This window comes from Phascolarctos cinereus, unplaced genomic scaffold (genome assembly GCF_003287225.1).
Source record: "Phascolarctos cinereus isolate Bilbo 61053 unplaced genomic scaffold, phaCin_HiC Scaffold_7;HRSCAF=346, whole genome shotgun sequence".
Classification (NCBI taxonomy): Eukaryota; Metazoa; Chordata; class Mammalia; order Diprotodontia; family Phascolarctidae; genus Phascolarctos; species Phascolarctos cinereus.
In genome coordinates, this window is record NW_027556180.1 from 180,803,670 (window position 1) to 180,821,165 (window position 17,496).

Consider the following 17,496-nt stretch of genomic DNA (forward strand, 5'->3'; position numbering starts at 1 on the left):
AAAGATTTCTGTGTGCTGTTCCTTTTTTTTTCTTTTTAGAAAAGATGAGAAAAAAATAGTCATTTACAAGATTAAAATACTAAGTCATAACTACTTTTGTCCCTTTATCTTTTATTTAGACAGAAAACACTGGCTTCCCACCCTGAATTATCTTTGCTTACCTCCTCCAGGAATTATATCCCTTTCAAATATGCATAATTTATAGCCAAAATGTTTTTCCAAGGCTCCAGGTAAAATCTCTAGAGCAAACTTGTGCTCATCTCCATTATCTGGTTGGCAGTCTTTCAGGTAAGACACAAATGCATCATATTCTTTTCCATCTGAGGGGGAAAAGATTTTCTTTTAAGTTACTGGATATGTAAATAAAATTTGATCCATACCATAATGTGAAGAAAATGCTCAACATATTAATAATCTTTAGATGTCACTTGAATAAGTTATAATGTCAGTTTTAAAAGACATCCAGCTAAGAAATAGAGTATTCCCTGTCATATAAATACATTTTAAGGAAACTTGAGTATTTTAGGAAGCTTTATCTGATATATGTATGTATGTGTATATATACATATATGTATGTACACACACATACACATATGTATATATACATGCATATCAGATATGTATACATGTATAATCTTTATTTATATATATACATATATAATATATAATGAAACATTTTTATGGTTAAAATTTTTTCTGAACTTAGATAACTAATATGTAAAAAATCACCAAAAGATCACAATCAAAGGTGAGGAAAATATTCGCTTTAGCATACACCCCTACATATGTCATTTTCTCCTTTTAGAAGATTTGTTGAATTTCTGTAATAAATTTTAGCTGTAATCTTTTACTGAGTACAACATTGGGTAGAGATCAATGAGCAAGTATTTAGTGAATGCCTGCTCTGCTATTAGTTATTACTAAGTGCCTGTTATGTGCCTAGCATTGTGTTAGGCAGTGCAGGGGTAGGGAACCTGCAGCCTTGAGGCCACATGTGGCCCTCTAGGTCCTCAAGTATGGCCCTTTGACTGAATCCAAACTTCATAGCTGTGGCCCCAAGGCCACAGGTTCCCCACCCCTGGGTAGGGGATGGAAAGAAGTATAAGTTGCTCTGGGACTTGAAGACCTTTAAATCTAACTGCAGGGATGTCACACATACAAGAAAAAGTTAAATCATGGCAAATGGCTGACAAGCTAACTAATATTCCCGTGAGTTGATAATGAAGGAATGTAACCAATCATTTCTTTGTTACATGATAGCAGGAATGTCTGACCTTGGATTTGATTTATCTCTATGGCCAATCTCAATAACACTTCAAGTGATGGATATATTCAAGGGATAGAAAAAAATAGAGATAAAGATTGAGGAATCTATACTAGAAAGTGGTGTATAAGACATTAATATAATACACTCCTTGATGTGTCATTACCTTTTAATAAGAAAGCTTCTTCTGGCATAGAGGAAAGCATTACTCACTGAAAATAACACTACCCCTATTGGGTCCACAAGGATGTAATTGTTTGCTGCTCAAGGAACAAAGGGGAAAACTGAGGAGGGTTAGTTTTTTTTTTAAAAAGGACTTTTTGCATAATATTGCATAGGACACCCCTTCAAATTAGAAGATGCTCCAAACTTCTAGGATCTTCTGATCTAGTTGAAGAGACAAAACATACAACAATGAAATAATAACAATCACAAAGCAACATAACAGTGTGTGCAAAGTAACATGACATAAATTGAAAAGCCATGGATGTTAATGAGACAGAAAGAAAATGTGTTCAGAGTGTGAGGAATGTACATTAGGGAATGCATCCTAGGAGACATAAGTTTTAAGTCATGTCTTGAAGTATGTGATACATATAAATTAGGAGAGGAAGGAAGTATTACAAGGGATGGGAATATGAGAATGGTCTAATTTTGATGGCTAAAAGGACCTAACTGGCACAGATGGAATCGTAGGAGAGAATTCAGTATTCTTGTAAGAGTTGCACTTACTAATCCATTTAGCAAGTCATACCTGAAGGCTATTGTGTTTTTTGGTTAGATTTTTTTAATATAAAATATTCCAGTAGCATAATTCATCACCTCAATAAGCTATGCTTGAACTCATAAAATGTTGGAGTTGGAAAGGACCCTTTCATTTTACAGATAAGAAACATTTATACCTGTCAGCATGCTATTTTCTCTCCAACCAATTCCCATCACACTAATCTTGAATATCTTTCAGTCTCACCAGCTTCAGGATGAAATTGTTTCCTACTTTACCATTATAATTTTGATTGCTGAAGACTCATAGTAAATTTTCTTTTATATACTATCCCCCATTCCTTATTTTAATCAGTGTTAGGGCCTTTGAACTAAAACAGGGAGTCACTATTGTGAACTGTTATTTTCCTATTGTGAAAAATTATTAGTTAGAATAAGATTCTAACTTTCTGAGAAGTGCCACCATAACAGACTATGGAGCAAAGCTGGATCTCGAAACACAAGACATGTATAAAAGCACATATAATTGCATAGTTTAAGCACATTTTCAATAGAGGTAGGCTGTAAAAAATAAACTAAGACAGATTCAAACCAACAAATGAACACATCTGACATTACTGTGTATACAACCACAATTCAACAATATGTTAATAGTCCATCCTGAAGCAAATATATAATGTTTTAAAAATTATTCTGTGAATACTGAATTTTAGTCAAATCATGTGCTTTATAGAATTAGTAGCAGATGAGTTATGTGTATATGTGTTATGGACTTTTAAAATGTCCTAAAATAAATGCGTACTAAATAAGACACAGCTGCTTTGGATGACTACTTGTGAAGAGGACAGAATAATGAATTAACCAGCAATTTTCCATTCATCAAAATTGCTGAACTTTTCATTTTGGTATTACATCTGTAATGCCCACTCTCCCAAAGAATCATCTGTTCCTAAGTTTATTTCACCTTAAAAAATCAAGTGGACCCATATATTTCACTGGTCCTACTAGCAAAAAATCCCCAAAAACAAAAACATAATTTCAAAAAAAATGTACAAATATTCTATGATATAATCTGATCATTTAAAATAAACACCTAAATAAGCATTTCTATGAATTAGCCAGCTTGAGAAAAATGAGCAGAAAAACTTACACTTAAGAATATTTCCAACTCAGATCCAACATACCTAGAAAATACTTGCTTGAAAAACAAAGGAGGCTATTAAAATTGCTGGACTTTGGGTCCTTTATAATTTATTACATATGATTATAAATAACATTATAATATCATTTTATTATATATATTATAGTATATTATATAACATATTATCTAATAACTATATAATTATAAAAGCCAAATTGTAAACATAATAGATTTCTCACAGTTTGCCATAGCTTCTCTTCACCAGAAAGCCATGCATCTCACAACCAAGCTTATGAGCTTTTTTTTCTCACAGTGTTATTTTTTTAAATCTCCATAAATCCAACAGATTATAATTACCTTATCCTACATTAATTTTAGGGTCACAGAATCAGATTCTGGCAGCTAGTTGGCACAGTGGAGTCAAGAAGATCTGAGCTCAAATCCAGCCTGTACTTACTAGCTGTGTGACCCTGGGCAAGTCACTTAACACTGTTTGCCTTAGTTTCCTCATCTGTAAAACAATCTGGAGAAGGAAATGAAAAACCACTCCAGTAGTATCTTTGCCAAGAAAACCCCAAAAGGGTGTCACAAAGAGTTGGACATGGCTGAAAACAGCAAAACAACAACATAAATATAATACTTTAAAGTTTACAAAGTGTTTTACAAATATTATTTCATTTTATCTTCACAAAAAACCCTGGGCTATGATTATTCTTGTTTTAGAGAAGAGGAAACTGAAGCAGACAGAGTATAAGTGACTTAACCAGGGTCACATGGCTAGTAAGTGCATGGGTCTAGATTTGAACTCAGACCTTCGTGTCTCCAGATCCAGCACTCTATCCTCTGCCACCCAAGTCATTTAGTACTTATCCTTCATACTGAAAATGAGCAAACTCGGGTTCAAAATGACAAATGATTTGCCTGATGTCACACACTAGGGAGGGAAAAAGCTAATACTACAAATAACCAAGGTTTTGTGACTCTGTATATAATGTTCCTTCCATTACCCAACGTTGTCCTCTTGCCAGGCCAAAATAATCATAGCAATTCAGCTTAATTCAGCAAGTATTTATTAAGAATATAACACCATACAGCACATGCAAAAGAAAAAGATCTGTTCTCGAGGAGGTTCCCACATGTTTGAAGGGGACAAGACTGACAGACATATAACTATAAAACAACCAGAGCAGAATTCCTAGATAACATTTAGACAACTGGAAAAGAGCACAGTAAAAACTCATTGAGTGCTAAGGTAATTCAAAGTGTCACCTCAGATAATGGGAGGTATTGTTTAGCCCTACAACCCTCTTTACTATTATATCTAACAACAAATATTATGTCATAACAATGCAATACAATTAAATGCACACTAACTTCTCATTTGAGAACGGAGTATATACAAGAAACAAGAAAAGAAAGCCCAGTAAAGCGATAAATTTTACCTGTTAAAGTCTCATCTCTTCTAATTAGGTCCCTGTAACATAAAAGTATATCAACTCTATAAATGACACACATAATCACTAGAAAGATGAAAGCAGCTGAAGATACAAGGACAATAATGAAAATGTGTCTGGAAACATCAGCAGCACCTTCTGGGGAAAAAAGAGAAAGAAAAGAATTATTATTTTTTTAAATTAAAAATTTAATTATCCAGCCTCTTTAATGCCATCCTCTCCCATTACAGATTTACAAACTCAAGCATTTGCCCCTTTGGCTCAGTAGAATGCTCTGCCTCGAAGGCAAATTGGGATACCTGTCCCTGTTTTCCATCACAAAATCTGTGCAAATATTAATTTTGAGCCTTGAAGTAGTCATGTGGAAGCATTTTAAATTATGACGCCTTTAAGGGTAGAAACTTAATGTGAGAGGAAAAAGGAGAAATGAAGGGAGAAGCATTTGGAAATAATGCAGCTATAAACTCAGGAACACAGCTATTATTGCAGTGCCAACAGTGCCCTTAAAGTGGGGGAAAGTCCAGTTCTCTAGCAGGATTCTTAGTTATAGCCTTTCATTTAAGAACTCTTCATCAATATAATTGACCATCACGATTGCAGAGATAAAACAGACTACCCACCTTCTGTCATGGAGGTGACAGACTTAGGATGCTATTGAAACAAATATTTTTTAGATGTGACCAGTGTGGGAATTTGTTTTGCTTGACTTTGCATATTTGTCACTAGGGTTTTGTTTTTCTTTTTCTTTTTTCCCCTCAGTGTTTGGGAGGAAATGGGACGAAAATATTTTTTTATTAACTGAAAAAAAAAGTAATTTTAAAAAGAAATGAAAGTTTTTAAAAAAAGAAAAAAGATGAAGGTGATATAAAAGCAAAGTATCAATTAAAATAAGATTTTTAAAAGATGAAATAAAACAAACAACCACAGAAGTTCTAATATAATTAGCTATGAAAACAATACAGAAACGACTGTGGTTGTTAAGTAAGGAACCTGTCTAGTTAAAGCCATGTCAATATATCTCTGGACCTTTTACAGGACTAAACATCTTGGTTTTGCTATATTCCTCATGCCTAACCCACTACCATCCAGACCTCCTCCTTGGAGCAGAAGGAGCTTCATCTCTTGCCTTTCCTCCACAGTTGGTGACCTTGCATAGAAAGAGCGAGCAGGAGGAAAACTGGCGTGGCAGAAGCACTAAAGGCAGTGGAGGTTGGGGGACTGGAAGCAGGAGGAAAGGCCAAAAAAGAAGTGAGGAAGAACAGTAGCAGCAGCAGCAACCCCTTGGACTCACTTCATAGCCCCTCTCATCTCCTGGCCTCTAACCTAGGGTACTGTGCACTTACGAGTCAAGCAAAAATAAACTGAACGTGAAAATGATAAAGGACTTGCAGGCCTCCAGCTAGGATGCAATACATACATACATGTATGTGTGTGTGTGTGTGTGTGTACATGTATATGTATATATATATACAAATGCACATACACACACACACACACACACACACATATATACTTGTAGATGAAGTGTTTGATGTACTTGCATCCTCATGAAGAAAAATAATTATGGTTGAGAGTTTCATAATTCATCTAGTATTCCTTTGGTTTGCAGGGATGGGGAACCTGTGGCCTCAAGGTCCCATGTGTCCTTCTAGGTCCTTGGGTGTGGTCTTTTGACTGAGTCCAAGTTTTACAGAACAAATTCTTTTATTAAGGGGATTTGCTCTGGGAAGTTCAGATTCAGTCAAAAGGCCACACTTGAGGACCTAGAGGGTCACATGTGGCCTTGAGGCTTCAGGTTCCCCACCCCTGGTTCAAAGTGATGCATTTTTTCTTTCTTCCTTCCTTCCTTCCTTCCTTCCTTCCTTCCTTCCTTCCTTCCTTCCTTCCTTCCTTCCTTCCTTCCTTCCTTCCTTCCTTTCTTTCTTTCTTCTTCTTTCTTTCTTTCTTTCTTTCTTTCTTTCTTTCTTTCTTTCTTTCTTTCTTTCTTTCTTTCTTTCTTTCTTTCTTTCTTGCCAATTGGGGTTAAGTGACCTGGCCAGGGACACACAGCCAGTAAGTGTCAAGTGTTTGGTCTGAGGCCGGATTTGAACTCAGGTTCTCCTGACTTTAGGGCTGGTGCTCTATCCACTGCACCACCTACCAGCCCCTAAAGTGATGTATTTTCAAGTAGGGGAGATTGTTGAGTTGCAAGTCATTGTAGACTCCTAGAAAGTTCTGTCCATGAGAAAGTCACTGCCTGTTAACTTTTCAAGTTCTTCTCAGCTCCTCACCCATCCTCATCTTCCTAGCAAATCTGCCTTTCTTCTGATCCCAACCTCCTTTGCATCTTTCTTCCTGGGAACTTCACAGCCTAAGGTGGTAGCAGGAAGTGCAAGACCTGCTGTAGTCCTGCCAAGAGCCACTGACTGCAGGCATGAGGGTTATGGTAGCCTTCTACTGAGAAACACCTATTTAGAGCAACCATGTGAGAAGAAAATTGCTGATATGCCTAGCATAGTGATTCACACATGTTGGGCATGCAATAAATATTGGAAGGAAGGAAAGGAAGGAAGGAAGGAAGGAAGGAAGGAAGGAAGGAAGGAAGGAAGGAAGGAAGGAAGGAAGGAAGGAAGGAAGGAAGGAAGGAAGGAAGGAAGGAAAGAAGAGATATGTTCAAGGACTCTAAACCTAAGTGTCAATGAAAAGAGACTTGGGAGCCAGAAATTATCACTAATTTTTAATTTTCATGCCCCACCATTTGGCCCGAAACCTTACTTTATTCATCTAAACGTAAAGAGGAGCTGAGGAAGAAAGAGAGAAGAAGAGGCCCCTCAATTTCATGCTAACTGATTTCAACCACCTCCAAAGCCTACAACATTAGACTCTCAGTTCTTAGCTCTGGTCACTAGTTTCTGTATCAGAAATAGAAAACAGAATGAAATGAAAACCATCTTTCTATTTCCTCATCTGATATAAAGAATTATCTGTTTGTTATAATGGAAAGCAATGAGGTCTGGATTCTAGTATCAGTTATGGTATTAACTAGTTGTGTGGCAAATAACTATCTTTTCTGTTCTCAATTTCTCTCTTGGTAAAATGTAGTAGTGGTTGACACTCTATGATTTACAAACACCCTTCCAGAGATAAGACACTATCAAATCCCTGAAGTAAAATTGGGCTAACAAACCTTTCTTCTTCAAGAAGAATCCTATAGTCTCCAAGACTCCAGCAGATGCCAAGGTACAATTATACCAGACATTCAAATTCTCTTCTTTGACAAGTTTAATCTTCAGGAGACTGGAAACATATAACTTGCCATTTGAACCACTGTAAGAGAAGCTCAAATTTAGTAATAGTGTTTGCTTAATTAACATTACCAAAATACTACTTGAATAAAATAATCTGTATGTGGCCAGTTCTTCAAATGCACTGACTATATTTACCTGTGTAATTTCCCCCCAGTAATAGGTATTTTAAGAGGAGAGATAGTGAGACAGAATAACAGTAGTCACTCTAATGACCTATCAAGTGACATCAGAGATTGCTTAGGATCAATATTAAAAGAGTGATTCAGGACTAAAATTCTTGGGAGATAATGGTAATAGAGTGAAAATATAAAAAGATCAAATATAAAAAAATAATTAATTATTCCCCTCTCTCCCAAAATAAGGTAGAGACAGAATTTGAAATTTGAAACTACTTAGATCAGACCAACACGGACTTGCAAGGACTTTTTAAAAGCAAACCTTTTTTTTTTGAATTTGGAATTGTTTCAGAAAATCTTAAATCTAGAATCTTTCCTTCATATATGGTACATTCATAACTTGGGCCTCTGTAAGTCTAGGACTAACTAGAAGAGGAATTATACCACCATATCACATATGGAGATGTTGCCAATGAATTTTTCATGATGCAGAGAAAGTAATTATAAGACAATGAGAGCAAACAGGTCAAATCTTATGCAATGAAAGCATGTATAACAAAGATTTCCAAACTCCACCTGATAATCTTATTACTTATTCTTTTGCTTGACCTGTGATTTTATTGGTATCAGGAACTCCCAATTAAGGAAATTCCCTGTACAAAGGGTGCTAAATAGGTACCTTCTCTGCAGCCCAAAGTCTTAGAGATTTACCTCGTGCATTGCCCAGGAGCATGAAACCAATGTGAATCAGAAGGAAGACTTAAATTTAGGCCTTCTGATTTCCCAAGGCAGGCTCTCTATCCTGGGGACTCAAGTTAGTGCAACATTGTACCTCCATTATTTAGTGCAACAATATGTCAATTTCATTAAAAAGAAAATGTCCTGTCTCTTGGGTGGCTAGGTGGCTCAGTATATAGCATGCCAGGCCCGGAGTCCAGAAGAATCAACCTCCTGAATTCAAATCTGGCTCAAAACACTTACTAGCTGTGTGACCCTGGGCAAGTCACTTGATCTTGTTTACCTCATTTTCCTCATCTGTAAAATGAGCTGGAGGAGGAAATGGCAAGCCATTCTAGTATCTTTGTCACAAAGAGTTGGATACAACTGAAAACAACTGAACAACAAAAATAACTGTCCTTTGGAGTTATTTGCAATGGGATTTGTCCTCTAGTGTGTGAACGTATTTAAAAGTCACTTTCATGTTAGGGGAAAAATAGAAGGGAATAAACATTTATGTAGCACCTATTAAGTGCCAGGCACTGTACTAAGCTCTTTTACAAATACTATCATATTTGATCCTTGCAACAATGCTGACAGGTAGGTGCTATTATTATTCCCATTTTACAGAATAAGTAAATGGAAATAGGTTAAATGACTTGTCCAAAGTCACACAGCTAGTATGTTGTCTGAGGCTGGATTTGAACTCAGGCCCAGGCCCAGAACTCTATCCACTATGCTACCAGCTATGGTAAGGTTGCTGGTGCTAAGGTGACATATTAAAATAACCTTGTAATGATTTGGGGTAATGAATGTCTCTTTTGTATGAGTACTTTCAGGAACTTGTGGCTCTCTTTTTGCTTGACCCTGAACCCTTTGCTGACTAGGCAGGAAGAACAGTGGCCACTGACAATAACTCCTTGTACCAACACCTCCTGTGGTCTCAGACAAGCAATATTATCACTGATATTCACTGCCTATTTCCAGGGTAGTTCCAGGCATTTGCAGCCAGATGGCTCAAGGGGTAGAATGGTAGACTTCGGGGTTGATGTGGTTGGTGGTGATGGGGGGGGGGGCGGTGAAGACCTGAGTCCCAATTCTACCTCTTTCATGAAATAGCTGTGGGACCTGGGCAAGTCATTTAACCTCACCTACCCTCAGTTTTCTCCTTTGTAAAATGGAGATAACAATGGCACCTACTTTATAAGGTTGCTGTGAAGACAAACTAAATAGCATATATAAAATGCTTTGCTAACCCTAAATGCTATAAGTGCTGTGTAAATGCTCATTATGTAACTGAGTAGAGATGATTATTGAACCACTGAATAGATTTTTTTCCCTTTTAATTTGAAAAGCTGAAGAATCCATTTTATTTCCATTGTTATATATTAGCATAGCAATTTGTATTGTGCTCCATATTCCTTTATCAAAATATAGATTAGACTGCTATAATTGGGCTGCAAATTAAAGAAAAAAATTAATATATTTAAATCTTGAGCTTGAGTTCTTTTTAGAAATATGTTTTTCGTCACTGAAGAAACATTTGCATGTTACTGACTAGATTCAGGAAATAGGTGTCGTCTAATTGGATGGGAAATAATTTTCAGGGAATGGATTGTGACCTCATTCTGTGTGAAAGGATCTGACTTGAGGGAGAACAGTTGTTGATACATCATTTTCTTTGCAACAGGGGAGTTGGCAAATATAGGCTTTGGCAATATGAAATACAGTAAATGAATCTACTGGTTGCACAATATGCTGTTGCTAACAGCAAAATAAGAACATCAATTAGCAAATCCACACAAAACTTTTAGTGAGAGAAAGAAGTCAGATTTCCCACGAACTAGGAAAGTTGGTGTTTGGTGGAGGAATCTGTTGGTACCTAGGCAAAAGAAATAAAAGGTTTTTAAGTCCTCTGAAGTTACATGTTTAAATCGCATGATATTAAGTTAAATGTTTCCATAATAGATGTTTGAAAGGAGCCTAGGTTTCTTTATCTCTAAGATGAGGGATTGAGACAAACGTCCTTTGAGGACTTTTCCATCTGCAGATCTATGATGCTATTAACTGAGTGTGCTAAAAAGAAATTAAAGGCTATACTTATGGTGAATCACTATAAAGATTTGGCTCCACTAGATAAAGCTCCTAGAAAATAACAACTATATGCAGTGACAATTCAGAAACTGGATATACAAAGGACTATGTCTATGAAAAAAAGTGAAACAGTAATTTAATTGATTAAGAAGAGTCCCTTACCCACCCATTCAATGTAAGATCCTGACCTGTTTATACATATAATCAAAAATATAGCAATACAATTACAGACTGAAATTTCAGAGCTGAAAGGGACCCTAGAGATCATCTGGTACAGTGATGAAGCTCTGTGCCTATAGTTAGAAGGACCTGAGTTCTAATTCAGCCTCAGATACTTCCTAGCTGTGTGACCTTGGGCAAGTTACTTATCTTTTGTTTTCTTCTTTTTCCCCAACTGTAAAACTGGGATGATAAGAGCACTTACCTCCCAGGGTTGGTGTGAGGATCAATGAGATCATATTTGTAAAAAGTGTTTAGCCTAGTGCATGGTACATACTAAGGGTTATATAAGTGTTCATTCCCTTCTTTTCCCCTTCCCCATTTAGTCTACCCCCCTCATTTTAAAGCCAGGGTAATTGAAGTCTTGAAGTACTTTCCTCAATCACTCAGATAGTGAATGTGAGACAAATGACTCAGTCCTATTTCTTGATTCTCAGTCCAATGTTCATTTTATTATATCAATTTGTCTCCATCATGTTCACTAGAAAAAGAAATAATATTCATCTAGAAGGCCTGTGTAAAATTTGGGTGGGGATTTGGGTGTTCTCAGCATTTTTAGGAATCTCTCTCCTTCCTCAGAGAATCTGATGAAAAACTCTAGTAGGTGGACATCAATGTCTGCAGTATGCTAAAATAAAAACACCAAAGTAAATGCTACCATGACTTTAATTTTCATCATCAAAAGTCATAGGATCACAAATTGTGAGCTGGAGAGGCCATCAGAGTCTATCTGATCAAATGCTCTCATTTTATAAACAAGGAAACTGAGGTCTAAAAAGTTTAAATTATTTGTCTAAGGTCAAATAGATAGTAAATAGTCAAAGGTGGGTGTTGAACCAAGGTGTATTGGCTCCACAGCCAATGTACTTGGCTCCACATCCTCCTATACATCATTTCTGTCAGTTCAACTAATGAGATACCACATGGAATTGGGAGTTGGAAGGCAAGGTAGTATAAATGTTATTATCTCCTTTCTCCAAACAAGAAATCTGATGCTCAGCAGGGTAAGTTACTTGACCATTGTTACCCAAGATGAAGTGGGAAAGGGTGAAGTAATCTTTTGATTGAACACTTAACAGGAGTAGGTTTGCTTTGACTAGCATAGGAAGAATACATTTACATTTGGTTTAGACAGATGCAGCAACCCAGGTTTCTTTCCATGGTACTGTGTTAATAAAGAATAGAGTCTCTAATGGAGTCCTCTATGTTCAGAACTAGGAAAATATTCCCCTGAAGTTCCCAAATCCATGGACTACTATATAGCTACCCAGATATCTGCTGGAAAAGCCAAGCTTTTAAGTGTTTTTTTTGTGCTGACCAAAGGGAATTAAAAGGAAGTGAGTTAGAACTGTAAAGCCCCTTTCAGTTCTGAAATGTCCATAACTGTTTTTAGACTGAAATCTATAAACAAATTGAAATGATTCTGGATGAGTGGGTGGCTGAGAAACCCTATTTACCATTTCAATTTTTGCCACATGAGCGCAGCTCTGTGTATGGTCTAGTTTATGTGGTCAGTCTTCTACTTGCTTTTTCTGGTTTGAAGGTCTGTAGTAATTTCCTGCTCAATAAATTAGAACACAGCTCTGTGTATGGTCTAGTTTATGTGGTCAGTCTTCTACCTGCTTTTTCTAGTTTGAAAGTCTGTAGTAACTTCCTGCACAGTCAATTAGACTAGTCAAGTACTTAATCTGATTTGATAAATAAAATGGCATGCTACAAGTCATAATATCATGTGAAAAAAAATATTTTATATATTATAAAGTACACTCATATACCACCTGGATATTAGCTTCTCTTTATATATATTGGTATCATTATCATGCTCTTCATTCCAGTAAATTATACCAGTAGGATCCCTCAATAAAGCAGTACAGTTGAGTGTTTTTTCTTTCCCTAGAAAAAGATACACAACCTTAAGGAAAGATTTCCTCTTTAGTAGAACCCCAAAGCTACAGTTTTCCCCCCCAAATAACATTGAGATTTATACTGCCCAAATTCCCATCGTCACCAAAATATATTGAGTATACAGAACTAGACACTTAAAAATGTAAATATTCAAGTCTTGTTTTGAGAAACCTGATTTACAGAAATCTAAATGCAGGAAAGAGACAAATTAGGTGGTTATTTTTAAGTTGTTTCCAACTTTACAAATAGAGTGTGAGCCAAAATTTTATTTTTAAATTGATGTTTAGAATGAGAATACATTAATTATCCCATGGTAATAATGCCATCAAGGGTGGTTTAGGTTCCCAGGATAGGATGTAAAATAGGCTATTTTAATTCTAATTCTAGGCTATAGAATCATAGAATATCAGAGTGAGAAGAGATCTCAAAGGTCAACTAGCACAACTCATTAAATAAAAGATGGTGGATAAAGAATTGGCCTCAGACTTTGAAGGACCTGAGTTCAAGTCCCAGTTCTGATACAAATTGGTTGGGGGAGCCTTGAGTGTCAAGTCACTTAACCAGTCAGTGTCCCAAGCAACTCTCTTAAGACGATCAGTTACAGAAAAGGTGCCAAGCTGCATTGATTGAGAAAGTTGTTCAGAGAGAGTAAAATCAGTTCCAAGAATCCTAGACCCAAGAATTTGAAAGCAAGACCAGACCTTAGAGATAATCCAGTCTATTGGATTGGGAAATAGAGACCCTGAACACCTAAATAACTTGCTCAGGTCACACAGCTGATGTTTATATAACATTTCAAAATTCACAAAGTGTTTTATATTATTTTAGCCTCACCACCAATCTGTGAGGTTGTTATTAATATTATTTCACAGATAAACTGACTGAGGATCAAACAAGTTAAGTGACTTGCCTATGGTTATATAAGTAGTGTCAGAAAATTTAAAGCCAGGTCTTCTTAACTCCAAGTCCAGCACTCTAAACACTCCCTCATACTATGAATGCACTTTCCTCTGATTCAGAATCCAGAAATCAGCCAATGTTCCATGTTCAAGTAGCAAGACCAAATGGAATAATTATTTTCATAGTGTTTTTCCTAACTTTACAACCAAATGTAACTGTAATGGCACCATGAAGATAGCCTCTAAAACATTCGAGTATTATGTTCAATTCTAGATACTATAGTTGAAAGACATTGTGCATCTACAATGCATCTACAGAAGTGTAACCAAGATTGGGAAGGGCTGTGATTGAAGGAATTGGCAATATTTAGCTTAAAAAGGAGAAGACATGAGACAAGAGAGGGAACATAAGGGCTGTCTTCAAAATATCCACAAGAAAGTCCTGTAGAAGAGGGATTAAGCTCGTTTTGTTTCACCCCAGAGGAAAGAACTAGGAACAATGTGTGGAAATTATGGAAAGGCAAATTTAGATTTGATATCAGGAAAAATTCCCTAGTAATTAAACTGTCCAAAACTAGAATTGGGTGCTTGAAGAGACAGTGATTTCCCTATCACTAGAAGTCTTCAAGCTGAGGCTGGATGACCTCTTTCGGATATATTAGCAAGGAGATTCCTTTTCCATACTAGGTAATAGCTGAGCTCCCTTCCAACTCCCTAATTCCATGAAGATGAGAACTTTTAACTTCCCCTAGGATAGGATCATCAGCACAATGCCGGATAGACCACTGACCTAGATATTTGACCATTTCATTACCATGTAGTTGACCTATTCTAATTCATTTGGCCAAAGGTTAGTTAATTATTCTTTGAAACCCCATTTGCTCCAATTTCCTCATCTGTAAAATGAGGAAGGGAAGGAAACAGCAAACCACTTAAGTATCTTTGCCAAGAAAACTCCAAATTGGGTCACAGAGAGTTGGACATGACAGAAACAACTAAACAACAGCAATAACTTCGAAACCCAACTCTATTCTTTTCCCTACCTTCATATAAACTTACCACTTTCATACAAATATAGGACATAAACTCACCACTTCATATAAATATAGGATATATATGTATTATAAATATACCTAATTCAGCTTCGACATAATTAATGTTGTTCCCATATAGTGCTGGCATTATATCCATGTTATCTGGTTTTTTTTTGAAGAGAGAAAAAAATACATTATTCTTGTTCAGTGCTTTTCTAATGCAAACATTAAGGTATATGAACTAAATTCAACACACTAGAAGTTCATAGGTTTACCACATTTATGACATGTTTTCATTTAGCAAATTTTCATAACATCTCATAATAACTAGCAAATGTACAAATTATCTGGGGGTTAAGTAACCAAGACATACTCAAGACATTAAAAAAAACTGTAAAATTCCCTTTACAGAAATTTTTAAAAAGACTGAAATAACTGGCAGAATATTTGTTACACTTGGCGGGGTCCTATACATACAATAAAAATGATGATGCTACCTAAATTAATTTATAGATTAATGTTTTCAAAATCAAGCCACCAAGGAGTCACTTTACAGAACTAGACAAAATAACAAAATTTATTTGAATGAAGAAAGAGTCTAGTCTAGAATCTCAAGGGAAATAATGTATAAAAGTAGAAATGAAGGGGAAATAGCACTCCTAGACTTCAAACCATATGATAAAACAACAATCATCTAATCCATTTAGCACAAGTTAAAAAATAGAAAATTAGTTCAGTGGTAAAGACATATGAACAATATGAACAAAAATCAGAAACAAATTCAATAGCCTAGTGCTCAATAAATGCAAAAATATATAGTGTTTTTAAAAGATTTCCCTACTGAACAAGAAAAAAAAACTAGAAAAAAACTGGAAAAAAAACCTGGAAAAACTAGAAAGCAGTTTTGCCAAAGGAAAACAAGATAAAAAAAATTAATCTGACATCTTATGCCATATACCACACCTAATTTCCAATAGATAGTTTAGCTAAATATGAAGCATAAAACTATTCAAAACTTTTTCTTAAATGAGAATTCTTAGACAAACCATACATAGGAGTGGTCACAAAAGATAAAAAGACTATTTCAACTACATGAAATTAAAAATCTTTTGCAGGGACAAAATCACTACAGTGAGGATAAAAAGGGAAACTCAAGAGGGCAAGAAATAATCTTTGGATCAAGTATCTTTGATAAGGGTCTGACATGCAATATAAAGAGGGAATTCACATGCACTGTATATATATATATACACACACACATATATATTATGTATATATCATATGAAATACTATGTGAATATAAATATATGAGATCAAGAGCCATTCCCCAATGGATAATTGGGCAACAGATACAGCAATTCTCAAAAGAACTGCAGCTATTAAAAACAATACAAAAGATTTTTCCCAATCACTCATAATAAGAGAAATGCAAATTAGAACAATTCTGAGGTTTAACCTCACACTCAGCAAATTGGCAAAGACGGCACAGTTTAGTGAATGTGATGGGCTACAAGATGATAGGCATGCTAATATGCTATTGGTGGATCCGTAAGTAGGTTCAACCATTCTGGAAAACAATTTGGAATTAAATGGGAGAAAAAGTAATTAAAATATACACATTTTTCAACCCAGGACATGCTACTGTCTGGCATATCTCTCAGAGGGCAAAGACAGAAAGAAAGATCTCATTCACATATCAAAATATTCATAATCACTTTTTTGTGCTATCAAGTAACTGGAAATACAATAGATTATTCATTAGTTGGGGAATAACTAAACAAATGCAATTATATAAATGGAATGAAGTAGCATTGTGCTATACAAAATAATAAATATGAGCAATACTAGAAGATTTCATTAGCTCATAAAGTACTTAAGTGTAAATTATATCTAAGGCTCTAACTTACTCAAATTCACAAAAGGATCAGTGAGGAAAAACATTTTCAGCACAAGGTAAATATTAACTCATAAAAATGTTCCCTTACTCTTTTGCTTTTTGCTTTTGCTTCTTCCATGTAGTTAAGAGCTCAAAATAAAGTCTTATTCCTCTGTGGTCCACTGGTCCTCTGACTATCATAGAACAAATATAAAACAAGCCTGTAATTCAAAAACTCTCAGCCTTTTATTTTCCAGAATTATTCTTACCTTTTATTTTCACATTGAAAGTTTTAGTGACATTAAATGATCTTCTATTTTTATAAAGGAAAAATATACAGGTATAATTTCCTGCATCATTCAACACAGCATTCTTCCTAATGTATGGTTTGTGATTCCCTGGAATTGGAGAACAGTCCTGTATGTTTATAAAACAAAGAAGTTTAAATACTTTACATAAGCAAAAGCAGTGTTAATATCAGGTCCATATGTAATCTTGGACAACTAGGTGGCATAGTGGATGGAGCACTGGGCTTGGAGTCAGGAAGAGACATCTTCAAGAGTTCAAATACAGACTCAGACACTTACTAGCTGTGTGACCCTGGGCAAGTCACTTTACCCTGTTTGCCTCCATTACATTTCTTCATCTATAAGATGAACTGGAGAAGGAAATGGCAAACCACTCCAATATTTTTGCCAAGAAAACATCAAATGGGTTCACAAAGAGTTGGACATGAGTGAAAAAAACAGTAACAATCTGTAGTTATA

The 17,496-nt window shown here is 35.6% G+C and overlaps 1 protein-coding gene across 5 annotated transcripts in view; it reads right to left on the reverse strand.

Annotated features, from left to right (window-relative positions):
- IL18R1 (interleukin 18 receptor 1) overlaps positions 1-17,496 on the reverse strand; it is a 48,245-nt gene that overhangs the window by 3,548 nt on the left and 27,201 nt on the right. For all 5 annotated transcript variants that reach the window (XR_002324801.2, XM_020987889.2, XM_020987887.2 and 2 more), the window contains 6 exons: positions 16,999-17,146; positions 14,953-15,015; positions 12,794-12,908; positions 7,749-7,888; positions 4,571-4,720; positions 162-320 (listed from right to left, as the gene is read on the reverse strand). Coding sequence is in view for 4 of the 5 variants with exons in the window: in XM_020987889.2 (XP_020843548.1) it covers positions 162-320; positions 4,571-4,720; positions 7,749-7,888; positions 12,794-12,908; positions 14,953-15,015; positions 16,999-17,146 (775 nt within the window). In the remaining variant the exon portion in view is untranslated. The remainder of the gene's footprint in view (positions 1-161; positions 321-4,570; positions 4,721-7,748; positions 7,889-12,793; positions 12,909-14,952; positions 15,016-16,998; positions 17,147-17,496) is intronic.